Below are 17245 nucleotides of genomic sequence, written 5' to 3' on the forward strand. Positions count from 1 at the left end.
ACTTCTCAGAAGACACATTAGTCTTTATAACAAGCATAAATCTCTTTAATTTTATCTCAGTTGATTTAAATATTTGCAAGTGTGAAGGTACAAAGATAATTTGAAGAAGAAATATATTAAAAAATAAGTCCAGCTTCAGTGAATGGAGTGTGCTATCCTTATGTTAGGATGTAACTTAAAGACATTTTTTGTGCTATATAAATCACTGTATTTTCCCAGTCCTAAATCCATCCTTGTTTTACATAGTAAGTTTCTATTAGCTTTAATTCATTAGAAAGGGATGGCAATTTTTCCACATTTCTGTATATGTTTTGGCTCGGGCAGACTATGTATTTCATAATCAGGCTATGGTTTCAGCGGGGATTTATTTCAGTGTTAAGTGCTGTCAGTCTGGAGGTTTTATTGCTATTCAACAAACCAGAAAGCAGCACAACTATTTGAATCAATTATTTGTTATAAATCAGTGACATGCATTACCTGCTGTGGTATACAATCATAAGACCAAACAGAAGTATTGAAATCTAGATAAATTTTGTAAATGTATGATTGAACTATGTAGAAATATAGCTGTATAGATATATAGCTTCCCCTATATATCGGTTGTAGTTTATGTACATTAATTTACAAGCTCTAAAAGCTATAATGTGTGCTGTTATTCTCACTTTCAGAGATAGGTATTAACACATGGAAATGGGAAGTAGTTTGCTTCAAGCCAGGAACATCCCAGTCCTGGGGCTGCTGCAATCTCCGGCCCCTATGCATTAGACTTCACTTTCTCATCACTGAAAAGTGAAAAAGATATCAACTGCTTTCTTCAGTGCATTCTGTGCCCACCTGGCCACCCTCATAGATATTTACAGAGATTTTCAGTTGTATGAGGAGGGAGAGTTTGCTCTGAAGATAAACCAGATTTTCTTCTGGGAGGATGATGAAGAGTGGTGCTAGGTTAATGTGCACATCCTTCCAAGCTCTCTGCATGGTGTTTGTTTCATTTTGCACAGAAATTTCTGCTTTCAGAATACCTGGGGGGATTTCAGTGCTTTTCCAATGAAGTGAAGTGCCTGTAAGAGCAATCTGTGCAGATCCTCCAGACTCCTTTCTGTTACACGTTTATTGCCAGCTCAGACTAGTGGTCAGCTGCACTTGCAGCTCCCTGAAATCAAAGATTTTCACACCTTTCATCCCTGAGGGGATATCATGGCTACCCAGGAAAGGAGATCAGGGAACTTCTAGGATAATTAAGAAAAGTTGGACCCTTCTGCAAGCACCTGACAAGTCTCAGCTCATAGAGGAAGGAAACGCGACTTGTAAAAAGACACCTTGGAGAGCATCCTGTAATGCTGAGGCAGTGTAAGCAATAAGCTTATGCAGAGGATAACAGGATCAGGTGGAAATACAGAGACAGATGTAGTAGAAAGGCTTCAGAGAGGTATGGATGCCCTACCTGGCAAAGCAGCTGCTACATAGTAAGTGCTGAAGTGCTCTCTCTGACCAGTGCAGGGGATGTAAGGCAGGCACTCAAGCCTTTGAGGCTGCAGCAGGAGCGGACGTGTGCTCCAGGGCAGCTCTGGACAGAGCACGTTCTCCTAATTCCACCAAGGGTTCACTTTAGCTTATGATTTGCTGAAGAGCTCTTCCATCTGGATAACTGATAATTAAGACACTGGAGAAGACCTCTTGTAAAGGCAATTATAAACAGAGAGTGGACTTTTGTCCTTCTCTTCTTCCCTCCACTCCCTTCCTGCCATCAGCTGATATAGAAATTAATCTAACATTGTATTTAATAAAAGCATTGGAGGTTGGTCAGGGATAAAACAAAGCATTACTGAATGACAGATTTACTTCAAACTGTTCTATCCCAGAATTAAGACTATCAGGGGGAAAATGTATTTTTATTAATGGTATGAAACACTTTATGCATATCTGGAAGTAACATACAGTCAAAGCTCAAGAGCATTATGAACATTGCTGATGAGATGTTTTGGGGGAAAGAAAATCTGAAAGATACATCATTTTCTACAGAAATATTTCCAGAAGAAACTCATAAAAATGTTCAGGTATGTAAATACAGAACCTGAAACAAGAATTGGTGACTAAAAGTCTTAAGAAATGTTTTCAGGAAGTTAGCAATTAGAACTGATTGGATAACTGCTATTTCAGGTTGCTTTTAATTTTAAGACCTGAAATTGCTCATTACTGGAGAATTAAGAGGTAAAGAATTGGCGTGACATGCTGATAAAATATGCCATCCTAACACAACTAGAATGTTTTACGTGAGCTATTTAAACCTCTGGGATTTCAAAAATAAAACATAACAGGAAATTATTTCTAGTTTTAAATTGTAATGACTTTTTTTTTCTGAAAAGAAACTAACAGTCCTGATAGTGGCATAGGTCTGCAAAATAACTTGAATCTGCATTTGCATCAGAATTTTCATAATCTGAAAGTTTAGGTCATTTCTACTCTTAACACAGTGATTGACAGTATTGCAGGGAAATGAATGAACAAGAAAAAAATATATATTATGCCCTCCATTACTTTCTTCCACATAAGAAAATAAATATGTTTCAGAGTTATGAGAAGCTGCAGAAACTATAAAGAATTGAGAACGAACAATTCCCAGTCAGAGCATCCATTAGGAGCTGCTAAGTGGACCACCTACACACTGTTTCTGACAAAGAGGGAAAAAGACATTATTTTCAGTGCTGTAACAGTTCAAAAAAAAGTATTTGAAGTGAAAGTTCTATACAATTGCAATAGCTGCAATTGTTTGTCCTGAATTATAGGTGATTAAACGTATTAGGCTTTGCATATACTTCTTAACGGCCTTAGATACACAATGAAGTGCCCTTTAATGAGCAGTGATATTGGTACGGTGGTACTGGCTACTGCAAGCCAGTCAAATAAAGTTTGCTGGAGTGGAGAATAGACCGATGGAAAGTTACTAATGAAAATGTGTGTTAACCTAGATGCTTCTGCACAAGATAGGAGATTAAGTCACTTTACTCCTGTACCCGAAATACTCCTTATGAAACAAAAAGGAAACAAAAAAATGCCTGATATTACTTTTTCTCTCAACAAATGTAATAAACAATCCAAACTTCTTAGTTACAGGAGAAGAACATGAGGGATGATTTAGAAAGAGGCCAAATTTTTCTAGTTAAATTTTTCTGGCAGCCTTAGTAATGACTGGCAGACCTGAAGAAACAGAGATGCATTGGATTTTAAACCTGACAAAGATGAACACAACTAGTAAACACCATCTGCAAGATGTCCAAACCATTGGTATTGCAAATATGTCCCTGGTGCTGCACTGAAAAGAATCTCTTGTTTAACCCTCATAAACATAGTCAACTCTAAATCGTTTCTGAATGTAATAAATACAGTACAAACAAAAACAGCACCTGGCACTTCCCTAGATAAATGAAAGAATTCAGCACGCAGCGTGATGGTGGTATTTTCATGGTACTGTTTCAGGCAAACAGAGCAGCGTAACTTGCAACTTGCCCAGAAAACAAATGGCAGGGCTGCCAAGAAATGGTTACTATTGCTAGCAACACAAATGATAGACAAATTATTTTCTGTGAGCTCCTAGATTATGTTTGCAACAATATGAGCTTGATTTAATGTTATGTTCATAGTTATTGAAATAAAGGGAATTTGATTCAGGGGGTGGGTGGGAGAAAGTGTTGTCACCATCTCAGAAGTGTTTGCCAGGCCAAGCTAGAAAGCCAGTTTTGCTAAGTATGCTAACTCACACCGAAGTTCTTGCTCCAAACTTCTTGACCTCCAGCTCCCAGATTTATGCCATATGCTTCCTTGTGGTTTTGAGGTCTGTTGCTGCACTGGTGACTTGGAAGGATAATTGACATCAGCAGTTCATTGTTGTGCTGGTTATATGCCCCGGTTCATGTGTCGCCTTATTCTGTCAAAATAAACAGATCTTTGGCAATAGCTGTCGACACTGCGTGGTATGATAGATCATTCTTGCAGTGTGTTTTTCAACAGTCAATAAATACCACGATGTTATGTATTTAAGTATGTTCATAAGTTTAGAAGAAGGTTCCACCAGTCTTGCAGATGTCAAGGATAAGTCGCACTGACATGGCTGGGATAAGAAACCTCTTTGGCTCGGTCACGACTAATCCTTTGTACATTAGATGGTTTTGTGTTTCCTTTGGGATACTCTGAGCTGTGTTTTAAGAAGGTGTAGACTTTCTGCTCAGTGTAGCTATTTGTATACAAATGCATCTCCATATGTTTTTCAGCCATAATGCTGGTATGCGCTGCTGATTGATCTTGGCAGCTGAGTATACAGGTCATAGAATATGTATATGCCAGACTTCTCTGAAGAAATAACCCATGTGCAGATGACAAAGAAATGGGGTTTGAATAAGAAAATTCAACCTACTAGTTAAATTTTTGTGGAATTTATATATTTGCAATATGTAGCTATATAACTATATAAAATGTATGTGGGTATAGTGTAGTTATATATAAAAAAAGAAATATTTTAGAAAATCAGGCCTTTTAAGCACTTGCTGGAAGCACAGGATTGTTTTCACTACCTTACAGCACAAATATCTCTATCTGAGCTGATTAAGTTCTCTTTATTGTCAATACAGTCAAGAGTGTATGGCAAGATTAATCTCATCTTTAAAAAGTTACCTCAAACAAGCTGGATCAGTTTGGTGCCAGAAATGCCTGTTTCTCCTAATTGACTGAAAAGGGAGTCTCCAGTGATGAGCTCAGTTGTGTCTAAAATTAGGCAGGAGGTATCCCAGCCATATTGCTGCAGATTGCTGACTAAAATCTTCCATATGCAGTACAAATTTCAGGTCTAATTCTCTGCCATACTCCCTGTTGAATAGTTATTTGTGCATGTGTAAAATGAGGATAAGTCACTACTAATTGTAAACCAAAGTTTTAACTGCTTGTGGTTTTTTTGATTAAAAAAAAAATCCTCTCTTGATGCAACAAATTCCAGTGAAAGGTGCTATACAGAATTGGGCCCACTGGCTCTTATTTGGGACCTCAGCTGTGGAGTAAGTATTTAACACGTAATTAGCACTGATTCCTGACCAGTGTCTTATCCTTTGCCAGTTCCTAGACATCGGTGCTATGTTGGTAATGGCACAGAGTACAGAGGTACAGCAAAGACGACCATTTCTGGACACAGCTGCTTGCCCTGGAATTCAGACTTGCTTTACCAAGAGCTTCATGTAGACAGTGTGGAGAAAGCCATAGAGCTGGGCTTGGGGCCCTTCTCTTACTGCAGGTGAGAAAAGTTCTCTTTTCCCCTGGATTCATAAATAACGAATAGCCAAGTCAAAACAGGTAACTTTTTATTTCTAATTCTTAAATGCTGAAATACAGAACATAAAGGGAAATATTTTCAAAAGTGAAAAGTTATTTGAAAATGAAGAATCAAAGCAATATACTTCAATGAAGTTGAAATAGGATGTCAAATTTCTTTCCTCAATTTCTTCCAAAGCAAATTTATCTCAAAGTAAGATTTCCCAGTGTTTCAATTTTCATAGAACCTCACATACAATAAACTACATTTCTGCTAAAGTTTTCTGTTCAGCTATGATGAAAATAATAGTTTGTGATACACAGGTTTGTGTTTTCTTCTCAGTCACTTTATGTTCCCATTGTCTCTGAGGTCTTCATGAGATCAATGGATATCCACAAATAAATGAAATATTTCAATTTCATCTTGGAGATGAGCAAATCCTAGAAATGGCAAACTTCATGTGCTTCTTCATAAATTATAGGATGATGTCTTTTTTTTTTCCTTGCCTGTAAATTAAACCAGTATTTCAGGAAAATCGAAATGTACTGCACTTCCTAATTTGTATGATGATAAAAATTCTGCATGCATGCTGAAAGTAGCTCCTCTTCTGTACCTAACACAAACTAATAATAAACAGTTCCTGCACCCTTCCTTAGCCCCAGTGGGCTTTCTTTCCAAGGCTTGGACCTGATTCAAGCACTTGAGTATGAGATTTATGGTGTCCCAGCACAGCACGACAATTTATCAGGCACATATTTTATGGTTTGATAAAACTTGATTCCTTCGATTTGCATCATTTGAGCACAATATTCACTTGCAGATTTGAAATGCAAAGAATAAAATGGTGTAGGAGCTGATGTGTTCATGTTCTGTAGAGCTGAGAAAAAAGCTTTTCACTTTTTTGTCAGCTTGTTACAATTTCTGGGGATATCTCTGCTGTACTATATAATCCTGCAGATATCTTCTTCTTCAAATAGTCTAATTTAGAAACATTGTTGGCAGATGATGACTCAACCTGTGTTGCTTCTTCAGTTGTGAGAATCTGAAAGTGCTTTAATCTTTTTCTGAAGAGCAATCAGATTAAAAAGAAAAAATTGTTGAAGAACCTTGCAATAATAGACAGGGCTTCTGATAAATCCAACTGAAATTAGAATTACTGTTTATCTGGAGCCTTGAATTAGCTTGTCTATTTTTGTTGGCCTACTGAAGAACTTTCTGGCTCTTCAAAGTTTCCCTTTATTCTTGGAGGAGGAAACTGGGCAAATTTCTGGTTACTTATATGGCGTTCATAAAGACAATTAGGGGGTACCATGGAGAAACTCTCACGGTATCAAACCAAAGCCTGCTTAACACCAAGGTAACAAAGGGCTAAATGGTTTATGCTATTGTTTTTTTTTTCTTCTCCTTTTGAAGAATATAGTATTTTGTTGAGGTAGTCTTTCATTTCCTCAGACTCTCCAGGGAATGCCAACCTAAGCTTCTCAAATTCGTTTTTGCTAGCTATTCTTGTTACGGATTTCCTATGAAGCTACCTGTGTTGGAATTTCCTTGCTTAAAAAAAATAATCTAAAAAAGGAATCTCTCCCATGGGATTTAGTCCTGAAAACAGCTGAGCTCATATCTGTTAAAGCACTTTAGTGTGGGCTGTATTTAAACCATGTGAACATGCTCATGAATCCAAATACTTGTAGGCAAATTTTACAGGTGTTAGTCATGTGTCTGTATTTCAGGTCCTAGAGAATCTTAGACTTGGTTAGCTTCAAGACTGAAGAATGCTACCGAAAGGCTGCTCACCCATTTAGGGGTTAGCAAATGCTTCAGCACTTTGTCAGGTGGTTCAAAATCTGAGAGTCCTGTCAGTCCTCTGTGTGGTGCAAAAGGAAAAAGCAGAAAACCTCTGGGAAGTTTGAAACAATGCTGTTGTTAATGTTTGTAATTCAATTTTCCCCTTGAATTAATTAGAAATCCAGATGATGATGATAAGCCGTGGTGTTACATCATGAAGGACAACAGTTTGTCTTGGGAGTATTGTGATATTCCATCTTGTGGTATGTAAAGATTCTTTAAAAATCCATGTTATGAATGAATGAAGAAAGATTTATTGATACCAGAACAAGCTTTCAGTGTGTAATTCTGACTGTTCTACTGTTCCCAGGAATGTTGAATATTTTACTGTTTGCAGTAAATCAAATGACAACAAGAAGCTTCTTTTACGTTTTTTGGAGTTGTGACACAATCTGTGATTTTTGTCCTGAAATGCTCTATAACAGCAATGTCAGACTACTGCTTTCCGTCAAAATCACCCAGATATTATAAAATTTTCTGCCAGAACATGCAAGACATCAGAAATGATTGATGCTTTGGTACAAATTGTCATCACTCAGAGAATTACAGGCCCAGAGAAGTGAATTGGTCTCTGTGAGCAAATAGAAGACTGGATCCTGAAGATGTGAGATGTAGTATTTAATTCTGAAAACTAAAGATTCTGCTCTAGCCCTAAAAAAATACTTAACTGTTGTTAATGTTGAAGATGACCTTTAGAACAGAGTTGCAATGTTAAAATCTGAAGTCAGTTTATAAAGTGGTTCTTTTGTTTCTCTTTTATGGTTCTAACACATTTGATAGATGTTACTAACACAAGCGTCCCAATCCTTGCTATTGCAATGGCAAAGCTCAGTCCAGAATCCAAAAATGAAGATGTGATGTATCACGCATTCTGTTGTGCCTCTTCCAGTAGTGAAGGTTATATTTGTACTGGAAAATGAAACAATGTTTGGGAATGTGCACAAGTGGATTTTATTTACACTAGTACATGTGTTGGGAATAAGACAGTGTTGGGAATAAGCATAGCTTTCAGTCTTGCAAGTCTCCTGAGGAACTGAATGATTTGTATGTGAATGTTTTTGATAATTTAATAAATCTTTATTTTTAAAACTCCTATAAAAGTCCCAGTCCTTAGAAAGCTCAAGGATTTATAGTCTGATGCCATATCTTTCTATATCTCAGCAAGCAGGGAAAGGAGGCCACCCGTCCCAGACAATGCAGATAGTTTTGCAGTTACCAGAAGACCATGTGGGAGAAGACACAAAAAAAGAAGTTTTGTGAGACCTAGGATTGTTGGGGGATCTTCATCTCTGCCTGGATCTCATCCTTGGACAGCAGCTATATATATTGGAGAGAGTTTCTGTGGTGGAAGCCTTATTCAGACTTGCTGGGTTGTGTCAGCGGCACACTGCTTTGCTAACAGGTAAACTCGCACGTTAGTTTGACAGTAGGTCCTCTGCTCTTCATAGTCACTGTCTGGTTGTGACTCACCACAAATCTCAACTGAAACAAGCAAGATAGAAAATCAGATTAGGAAAGGCCAAAATTTCAAAAGGAGTTTCTGGCAATTTGAATGCAGTTCACGAGCTAACAAATAGCTTGGAGTCCTATCATCTCATAAGCTCTTATCTTATTCCTTAAGAAGTCTCAAAGAAGCTAAATGGCCTAAGTGAAGGAATAAGGTAGTGCTGAGCAGGACATAGAATGGAAACTTGCATGTGCAGGCATATAAGTATTTAACTTTTTGAACATTTATGCCTTCTTTGAGATGTTACAGAAATGACTATGCTCCCTGCTGTGTTTTGTTCAAAAAGGCTGAGACAGCCAAGCAGTGATTTATTAGAGACAATAAATTACCATTGGCTGACAAATAGAGCGGGCTGAGCTTTACAAAAAGCCAAAAGGAAGATCCGAACTGTTAAATTTTTGAGGCTGATTTCCTTGACAGGTGTTTTGGGATTTTTGGAGGTTTTTTGTCCAGCTGTGGGACACCGAAGAAGATATTGACAACAGGATACTCTTAATTTATTCTAAATATTTAATTTTCTACAAATGCTGAACACTTTCCCAGATTTCATTTTGATTACATTGATGGGAGAAATATTACATCATTTTATCCCTATTGTTCCTTTGCATAGTAAAGAAGCCAAGAGAAACAGAAAACCTTGTGCCAGAATACATACACTGATAGCTTTAGAGCTAATAATACCATTGTGAATGCTGCACCGAAGCTTTTGGAGCTCAAACCACAACGTGTTTGTGTTTCAAATGTTGTGAAATAGCTACTAACTTTGGCAGCTATTCAGGACATTTCCACCCACTTCCAGCTGGTGGTTTGGTACATACAGTTTTTCCATAATTGCTGTATTGTAATTTCTGCCCTTCTGTATGTTTAGTACCTCTGAGATAGCCACAATTTCAACTGTTTTCCGCTAGGCGACAATAGATATCTGTGCAGCTAACTTGTCTTTTTGTGGGTTTGTTGGTTGCTTTTTTTCCCTTTTCTGTAACCCCTTCTGTTTTTTCCCTTTCCCTCAATGAACCACCTGTAAGTAATTGCAGAACCATTCAGAGCTTTAAAATCTATTCTACATACTGTCCTGGGAAGCAAACCTCCACTCTGTTTTACAGGCCCAAAATCTGATTTTCAAGGGGGTTGGATTACCACTGCAAGAACAATGAGAAAAGCCTGGTCTTACATATCAGTTGAAGAATACCTTATTTTCTTCTTGTTTTCCAGTCACAGGAAGATAAACCTTGTGCTTTCTGCAATTTTCTGCTCCTGCACTGATAACAAAATATATGAGTGCTCTGATGTTGGAGATGCTCGCTAGCTGAGTTCATTGTAGACTTACGCACACACAGATCGAACTGGTATTAAAACAAGAGTGACATTTCAATATTGCTGCTTTCAAAGCTAGAGAATTTACTGTCTTTCCAAACACTTCTTGATTGTTCCTAAGTATGCCCTTCATCCCAACTGTTATACTGGTGCTTATTAGTTGTCTGTTCCAGGACACTGGATATGAGAGGACTATGGTCTTTTCAAAGTAAACAATCAGTGGCTGTAAAAGATGTGAACTACAAAAACTACATTCTCCTCTGAGTGTGGTTTTTCCCATTAGATCCATGTTTTGTTGAGAAATTCCTCCACCAAGTTGCTTTTGATTCTAGACAACAGATTTAATACATTTCCATCTAATCTCAGAGCAGAAGTGGTGATAGCTTTTGGGCAGAAGCTGCCCAGATGTTCCTGAGTTGTCAGTTTGTCAGCACCTTTGAAACCTTGACCCATCCCTGTAATATTTTTAAGAGCCTGGTTGCCCAGAGAAATGAGATATCCACCACTGACTCATCTGTTGTTCCCTTATTTCTTCCTCAGTAATTTTTGTACTAATTGTCAAAGTCTGGTCAAACTTGACTTGGTTAAGTTTCTAGAACAAGAAGTGCATGCAGCCCCTGAAGATGCTTGTTAACCAGACAGCAGCTGGGCAGCAATGCAGGTGCTTGCCTTTTACTTCTGTGAAGGAGCAGCAGCCTTTAATAAGGGTAATCAGGGGCCACAGAGCCTGAGACTTGCTGTAACATTAGTCATCTTTTTCCTGGTCCACAGGAGGTAGGAAGCCTGGGGAGCAGGTCAAATCATTATGAGAGGGTGAATAATGGACATGGTGGGGTGCTGAGGTTACTATGGTTCATGGGACACACAGCTATTAGAAATTAGGTTTTGTTTGACTTGCTAATCACAAAATTGCTGCTTCTTTCTTTTGTATTACAGTCCTCTAAAATCAACTATTACAGTAGTTCTGGGTCAGCATCTATTTAATAGAACAACTGCCGTAACACAAACATTTGAAATAGAGAAATACATCTTGCATCCCCAGTATTCTGTGTTCAACCCTACTGAACATGATATTGGTGAGTACTTTTGTTCTTCCGGTTTTATTTTCTGTTTACTCTGGTTAGTTTTGAGTTGAGCTGATCTGTCAAAAACTGCCTTCATAGGAGAAAAAATCATAGGCATTAGGAGAAGCTTTTAAATGCAGAGGGTTCTTAGTTCTACCAGAGTTATAACAAGCATCTGAAAGCTAGACAAATTCAGATGAGCAATAAATTGCAAATTTTAAATAATTATGATAATTAGCCTTCGGAACAATTTACCTAAATGTATGGCAGATTCATCATCACTTCAGTTCTTTGTGAGATTAGGCATTTTTTTCAACTGAACCAAAAACTGTGGGCTTGATGCAGGAATTACTTGGTAAAATTCTATTGTCTATGTTGTATAGAGGATCTGACTAGATGAATATAATAGCCCCATCTGCTCTGAAAATCTATGTTACTAAGAATCATTTTGTACACTGAGATAGGTTTAAAAATCAGCTGTCAAAAGTTAAATGCCCTCCTGATTGACCTTATAATATGAGTCAGAATGACAATAGAGCGGCAACTTGCTGCTTATTTTCTGCTCTGTTCTTGCAGAAGGTGGCACGTCACCCTGGGCTATCAAGCTGTGTGAGCACATTGTCTATGAGAATATTTAATACCCTGGGACTGGGTATATTTTAGGTCAGGCATGTACTGGCTTTTTTGCTCCCAGACAGGGAATATTTTCCACTATTTAGCAAAAAGCATTCAGATTCTGTGTTGATGGGAGCTCTGTCACAGCATACCAGGAGACAAACTAGATATGGAGTATCACTCTGCTCTGAAATATACTGGTGTGAACCCCTGCTTGAGATCTCCTAGCTTTTTTATTTACTCTGAAATTTGACATGCCTTGCTGTTGTGCAATGTCCTAATCTAGGGTCAGCTGAACAGGGAGTTTCTAAGACATGCCCCACTGCAAACAAACAAGTGCGTAGAAACTGGGGAGGAAGCATTTGGAGACACATTCTGTCCTGTCAGTGATTTCTACTGATGTGGCAGAAGAGTAATTCTCTGCTGAAAACACTTTTCTAATGGAAGCAAACTACCACATGAGTGTTTGCTGGGAAGTTTGAGGGGTTCAGAAACAGGCAGAGTTGGTGGGGAAGAGGAGGAAGGCAAGGAAGAGCATGTTGCAGAGTGTTGGAGCATGGTTTGTGTGGGCTTCTCAGCCTGCAAGGTACTCCTAAGATGTTCCACAAAGGCCAAAAAATGTAGTCAGCCGAGAAATAACAGTATCCAGTATGACCTCTTGCTTTCCACAGAGCTGTGCTCAGAAAACCTGGAGCTTCCAAAAGGTGTGATGTGAAGCTTTAATTAGTGTGTCTATGTTACTTCAGCTCTTTGAGTAGTGTGCCCAGACCCAACATGCTGCCCTGGTTACACCAAGCACAAAGCCTCTCCTGTTGCTCTACAGCCAAACACAGGGGGTTCCTACAGAGAAACGTGACATGTTCTGTCGGTATCAAGCTCCTGATGCCACACAGCTCTGTGTTTACAGTTTTTGACCCCATGAGGGGATAGTAAAGGTTGAGTAGATTGTATAATTCTTTGTAGCTTTCAGAAGCTTTGTTTTGGAATATACTGATTTTTTTAATTCCTTAATTTTCAAGATCTTGAATTTTGCTGAACTCAGTGATAACACAGTGCAAAGTACATCAGCCCTTGTTGTAATTAATTTTTTAAATCAAATTGGAATTAGACAAGTGGCCAGACTTTCAGAAGCAGTGAGCACTTGCACATCCCACTTATTTCAGCTGAAAGTTGTGGAAATGTCACTGTTATTTAACTTTTTGGTGGGAGGAGACACACGTGTTTTCTATCTCTCCCCTTCTACACAAAGGCAGTGAAGAAAAATGAGCTCAGTGAGTGCAGCATAAAATAAATATTCCCACAAAGGGAGTAGCTGAATGTTTCAGCCTTCAATTTTCTGTGAAATCAGGTGCTGTTGAGATGAGTCTGTCTGTCTTTGATTGAAATATCTTAATTAGAGAAGCTTAGGGGATAATTAAAGTTGTATCTGAGACCCATTGCTGCCAATCCCACTAGAGAAAGGGAACAGTCACTTTATTGTTCCTGTATTTTCTGTTCTGCAGCTTTGATTAAGCTGAAGAAGAATGGCCAACGTTGTGCCATCAAGTCTCAGTTTGTTCAGCCCATCTGCTTGCCAGAAAGTGACACCGTTTTCCCTGATCAGTTCAAATGTCAGATTTCTGGATGGGGACACAGACATGAGAGTGAGTAAAGTGAGAGTTTGGTGTCTGTAGAAAAAAATTATGATAATTAAAACATGGTGCTCAAGTATATGTTATACAACTGACAGATTGGCAAAATATTTTCCAAGGGACTTCTAGTGGGATTCTTTTTACCTTTTTTTAGATGTTTACAACATTTCTTTGGAAATAACAAACCTGAACTTCATTTATAGTCCTTGGAATTTGGAGGGTGGGCCCCTTGACCAAATCTTTGCGTCTGGTTTAGGATGAGTTGAGCTGTGAGCCAACCAGATCTCTGTGCACTGGGAGGGGAGCAAGTAGCTTAGCTGTGGGTGCCAACAGCTTGACAGCTTAGCTGAGTGACTCCTACCCCTGGTTTCTCAAGGTAGGTATCAAAGACTGCAAACCAAACACGATCAACTCATTAGTCTGCGGTGGAGGAGATCTTTACCTTCACCTTCACCTTGGAAAACATATACAGGAGAGTGCCAGATAGACTTTGGGCTATGAAATGCTTACATCTGGCTTGGTAAAGGTGGAAAAATCCATCCCACCCTTTCAGATAAGGAATTATGAGGCTTGGCCATGCAGCTTTGATGTGGTGACAGCAGAGACCCATGTAGATAGATGAGAAGGATGGGGGAGCTGACTGCCTCATTTTGGTAAGAGACTTGGTATTGGCAAATATTGCCCTGGTCTAAATGTGTAGTCTAAAGGCAAAAAGAGACTAGAGACTTTGATAAACTGATGATTTAATATCACATCTGGAAAGAAGAGAGGACAGGAGTGCTGGTGGAGTGTTTCTGAGTCTCTAGGAGATGAAAGAACTCAAAGTGGATTAACGTCTGGATGTAGCATGCTGTTATTTTAAAAGGCACGGAGTCTGACTGGAGGAGCAGAAAGTGATCTGATCACTAGAAAAATCTTTATCTCTTTAAGAGATCCACAACAGGAATATGACTCAGATGAGTTAAATGTGTTTATATGTTGTACTGTGCATTGTGTTTCCATGTTACACTCTTCACATTCTATAAAAATTATTTTCTTTTTCTCTCTGGGAATTTTTTAAAGATATATCTGGTTATTCAAACGTCTTGCAAGAAACACTGATTCCAATTATTTCTGAGGAGAAGTGCAGAAGTCCTGAAATTTATGGAACAGAAATCACTGAAAATATGTTCTGTGCTGGCTACTTTGATAGCAAATCTGATGCTTGTCAGGTAATGTGAGTCATCTCTAGGCAAAGAATGTAAATGTATATTATTGCCAGAAATGTTGCAGTGTTACAGTGCTCACTTTTGACATTGCAGTGCTCCTAAAGGAAAGACACTTATGTGACTGCACTGCTTGCTTCCACCTTTATTTTTTTAACCTGTTCAATGACAATTAAGTTCTACAGAAAGCCAAAAAATCCTCCAGGGTGCTGTATTCCTCCTACCATCATTAAAGGCAGTGGCTGTGCACTGGCAGGGGAGTTGCTTTAGCTCCTGGCTGAGCCCGCAGTGTGGTGGCAATGTGGTGGCTGGCCAGATGGCAGGGCAGGGCAACCAGCACGTACCTGGGCACAGCCAAATTCCCAAGCTGCTGCCCCTTGCCTGAATAGAAATAAGGTTATCTAGGCAGGAGGTGGGGAGCAGTCGTGAGGTTCGGAGGGGGAAGGAGCTGAGGTTACTACAGTGAATGGGATTTAATGGTGTAGAATATCACTCGATTGAAAACTGTGCTTCATTACTTCAGTCCTTCATGGAATGACCTCATACTCTTACTGCTTTGCATCCCTTTTTGAGTTAAGTCACACCCTGGCTCTGAATAAGGGTGCAGAATTGTTGTGGTGGTAGATAAGACTATTATTAAATGAAGCATTGGATTATTCCTTATATAAACTTTCAGATTTTATCCTCACTTCATTTTGAGGGAGGAGGGTTACACTCTATTAGCATAAATTTGGGATCAGGCAGCACACCGCTAATAGTTGGCAGTGAGATTAAGTACAGCAAAGAATATAAAGTATATGGTGTGCTAGAACCCCTAAAGTAATCATAAACATGTCCAAAGAAAGGTGTCAAGAATGAAATGGCAGTAGTGGCTCAGTGTTTCCAGACCAGGGCTGAGAACTGTTTGTAGTTATTGGCCTCAAGTGTTCATCCTGGCCAGAGAGCTAGAAACTACCTTGCTCGCTCAGTTTGCCTTGCCTTACCCAGGAAATACAAATACAAGATGCAGCATTATGGCTTGTTCTCACTCCCTGCTGTGGAAAAACAGGGTTGGTCAGGAATGACAGGGAGGAAGAAGAAAGTGGAGGGAAGGACAGAGGAGGTGCACAGAGACAAGTGGTCTGGAGAGAGTTACAGAGTCTGAGGAACAGTGATTTAGAGTCACGGATGTTGCTGAAGAACAGTGCTCATGACATGAAATTATTATTAGTGAATCAATAATTAAATTATTTTCTTCCTGTTGGCAGACTTGTAGTGTGATCTAAGGAGAAATAGTGTAGACCTCTTAATGTCACAACAAATGCAGCTGTCCTCTGTACTTTCTCAATGCATGCTTAGGAAATTAAACTATAAACCATCTGTTATGTATAAAAATATTTCAAGATCAAGAAACACCAAGTAGATAATGTGCTCTGCTTGACTTTTTTGTCAAGATTTTCTTGAAAATTTTTTTCGTTAGCGCACTGATACTGAAGTTTTGAGAAGTAAATTGATCTCAGATACAAGACTTCATTTGATGTCCCTCATTTATCACAGAATTCTCCTACCTACTTTGCTCTCAAGGGATTTTCTTTTTAAATAGGAAAAAATATATTTCTCCTTAGTCATAAATAACTCGAGTGGTGGCTCCTTTCACCAGTACTGTTTAAGTCACATTTTCCTTTTCATTTCTGTAGAAAGTGAATCTAAGGTTAATAATAATAAAAACCGCTTTACTGAATACTTGCAAGCTTTTAAGTAGAAATGTTCCAAATTCATCCTTGCTGCAGTGTGTCATCAAACATTAGTTTGATTTTATTTTTGGTTTATGGTTTTCATGACAAGGTAAATTCTCAGTAGCATCGAATTCAACAGATGCAAAAAACCCATATGCCACATAAAATTACAGCATCCCACAGTCACATGGAAAGTTTCTTTGAAAGCTTTCATGATCTTTGACAGTTGCAATAAACTGCACTGAGAAACTCTCCAAATATTCTCTGCCTTATGTAAACCATTCGTGCAGAGCCCATATTCCAACATAGCGTAAGCCTCAAAGACTTGCTTACTCCCAGTGGAGATGGCCCAAATCAACCGTGCTCTTCAGTAGGTGTCTGAATCTAAAAGAATTTCAGTTTTTCTAAATGAAATCTAGTATTTGATACTACTGTTCAATGTGGAATTAAAAAAACCTCATCATATTAGAGGTATGGCTAACAAAAGTTTTCTACAATAAACTTCAGTAGACCACTGCTTCCTTTATTTTTTTTTTTAGTTTAAATCTCACATGAAAACATTCATAATTTTAGGACTTTCCCAAACTGATCTTTTTTTCTGACTGCTTTCTATCAGATCAGATAATACGTCTTTACTTTTAACACAGGGTGATTCCGGTGGACCTCTGGCCTGTGAGAAAAATGAAATCTCCTACCTCTATGGAGTTATCAGCTGGGGAGATGGCTGTGGCAGAGTCAACAAACCTGGAGTATATACACGAATGACAAACTATGTAAACTGGATTAATGAGAAAATAGCCCCCCGAAAAGCTAGCTGAACACTTAAACACGCTAATATTTGAAGCAGGGTTCAGAAGTCTTTCTGTTTCATTACAGCATATTTTATTCTAAACAGGCTGTGGACTCAGCTGTGTAGGCAAAAAAGGCAGAAAATGATTCAACAAAAACTATCTGGTCTGATGAAGAATGGAAAATTACAATTTATTTTTTTAATACAGGGAACCTTTAGTAATGTCAGATGTGTACATTTGGAAGTGTTGAAGTAAAATGTAT

General features: G+C 38.5%; 1 protein-coding gene across 1 annotated transcript in view; it reads left to right on the forward strand.

Moving 5' to 3' along the window:
* Positions 1-17010, forward strand: part of HGFAC (HGF activator) — a 31812-nt gene extending 14802 nt beyond the window's left edge. Inside the window, exons 5-11 of the mRNA XM_010183301.1 lie at positions 5104-5278; positions 7259-7344; positions 8303-8543; positions 10899-11038; positions 13144-13284; positions 14335-14483; positions 16840-17010. Of these exons, the coding sequence (XP_010181603.1) occupies positions 5104-5278; positions 7259-7344; positions 8303-8543; positions 10899-11038; positions 13144-13284; positions 14335-14483; positions 16840-17010 (1103 nt within the window). The remainder of the gene's footprint in view (positions 1-5103; positions 5279-7258; positions 7345-8302; positions 8544-10898; positions 11039-13143; positions 13285-14334; positions 14484-16839) is intronic.
* The last annotated feature ends 235 nt before the right edge of the window (positions 17011-17245 follow it).

The sequence above is a fragment of the Mesitornis unicolor genome, unplaced genomic scaffold, assembly GCF_000695765.1.
Source record: "Mesitornis unicolor isolate BGI_N332 unplaced genomic scaffold, ASM69576v1 scaffold21764, whole genome shotgun sequence".
Classification (NCBI taxonomy): Eukaryota; Metazoa; Chordata; class Aves; order Mesitornithiformes; family Mesitornithidae; genus Mesitornis; species Mesitornis unicolor.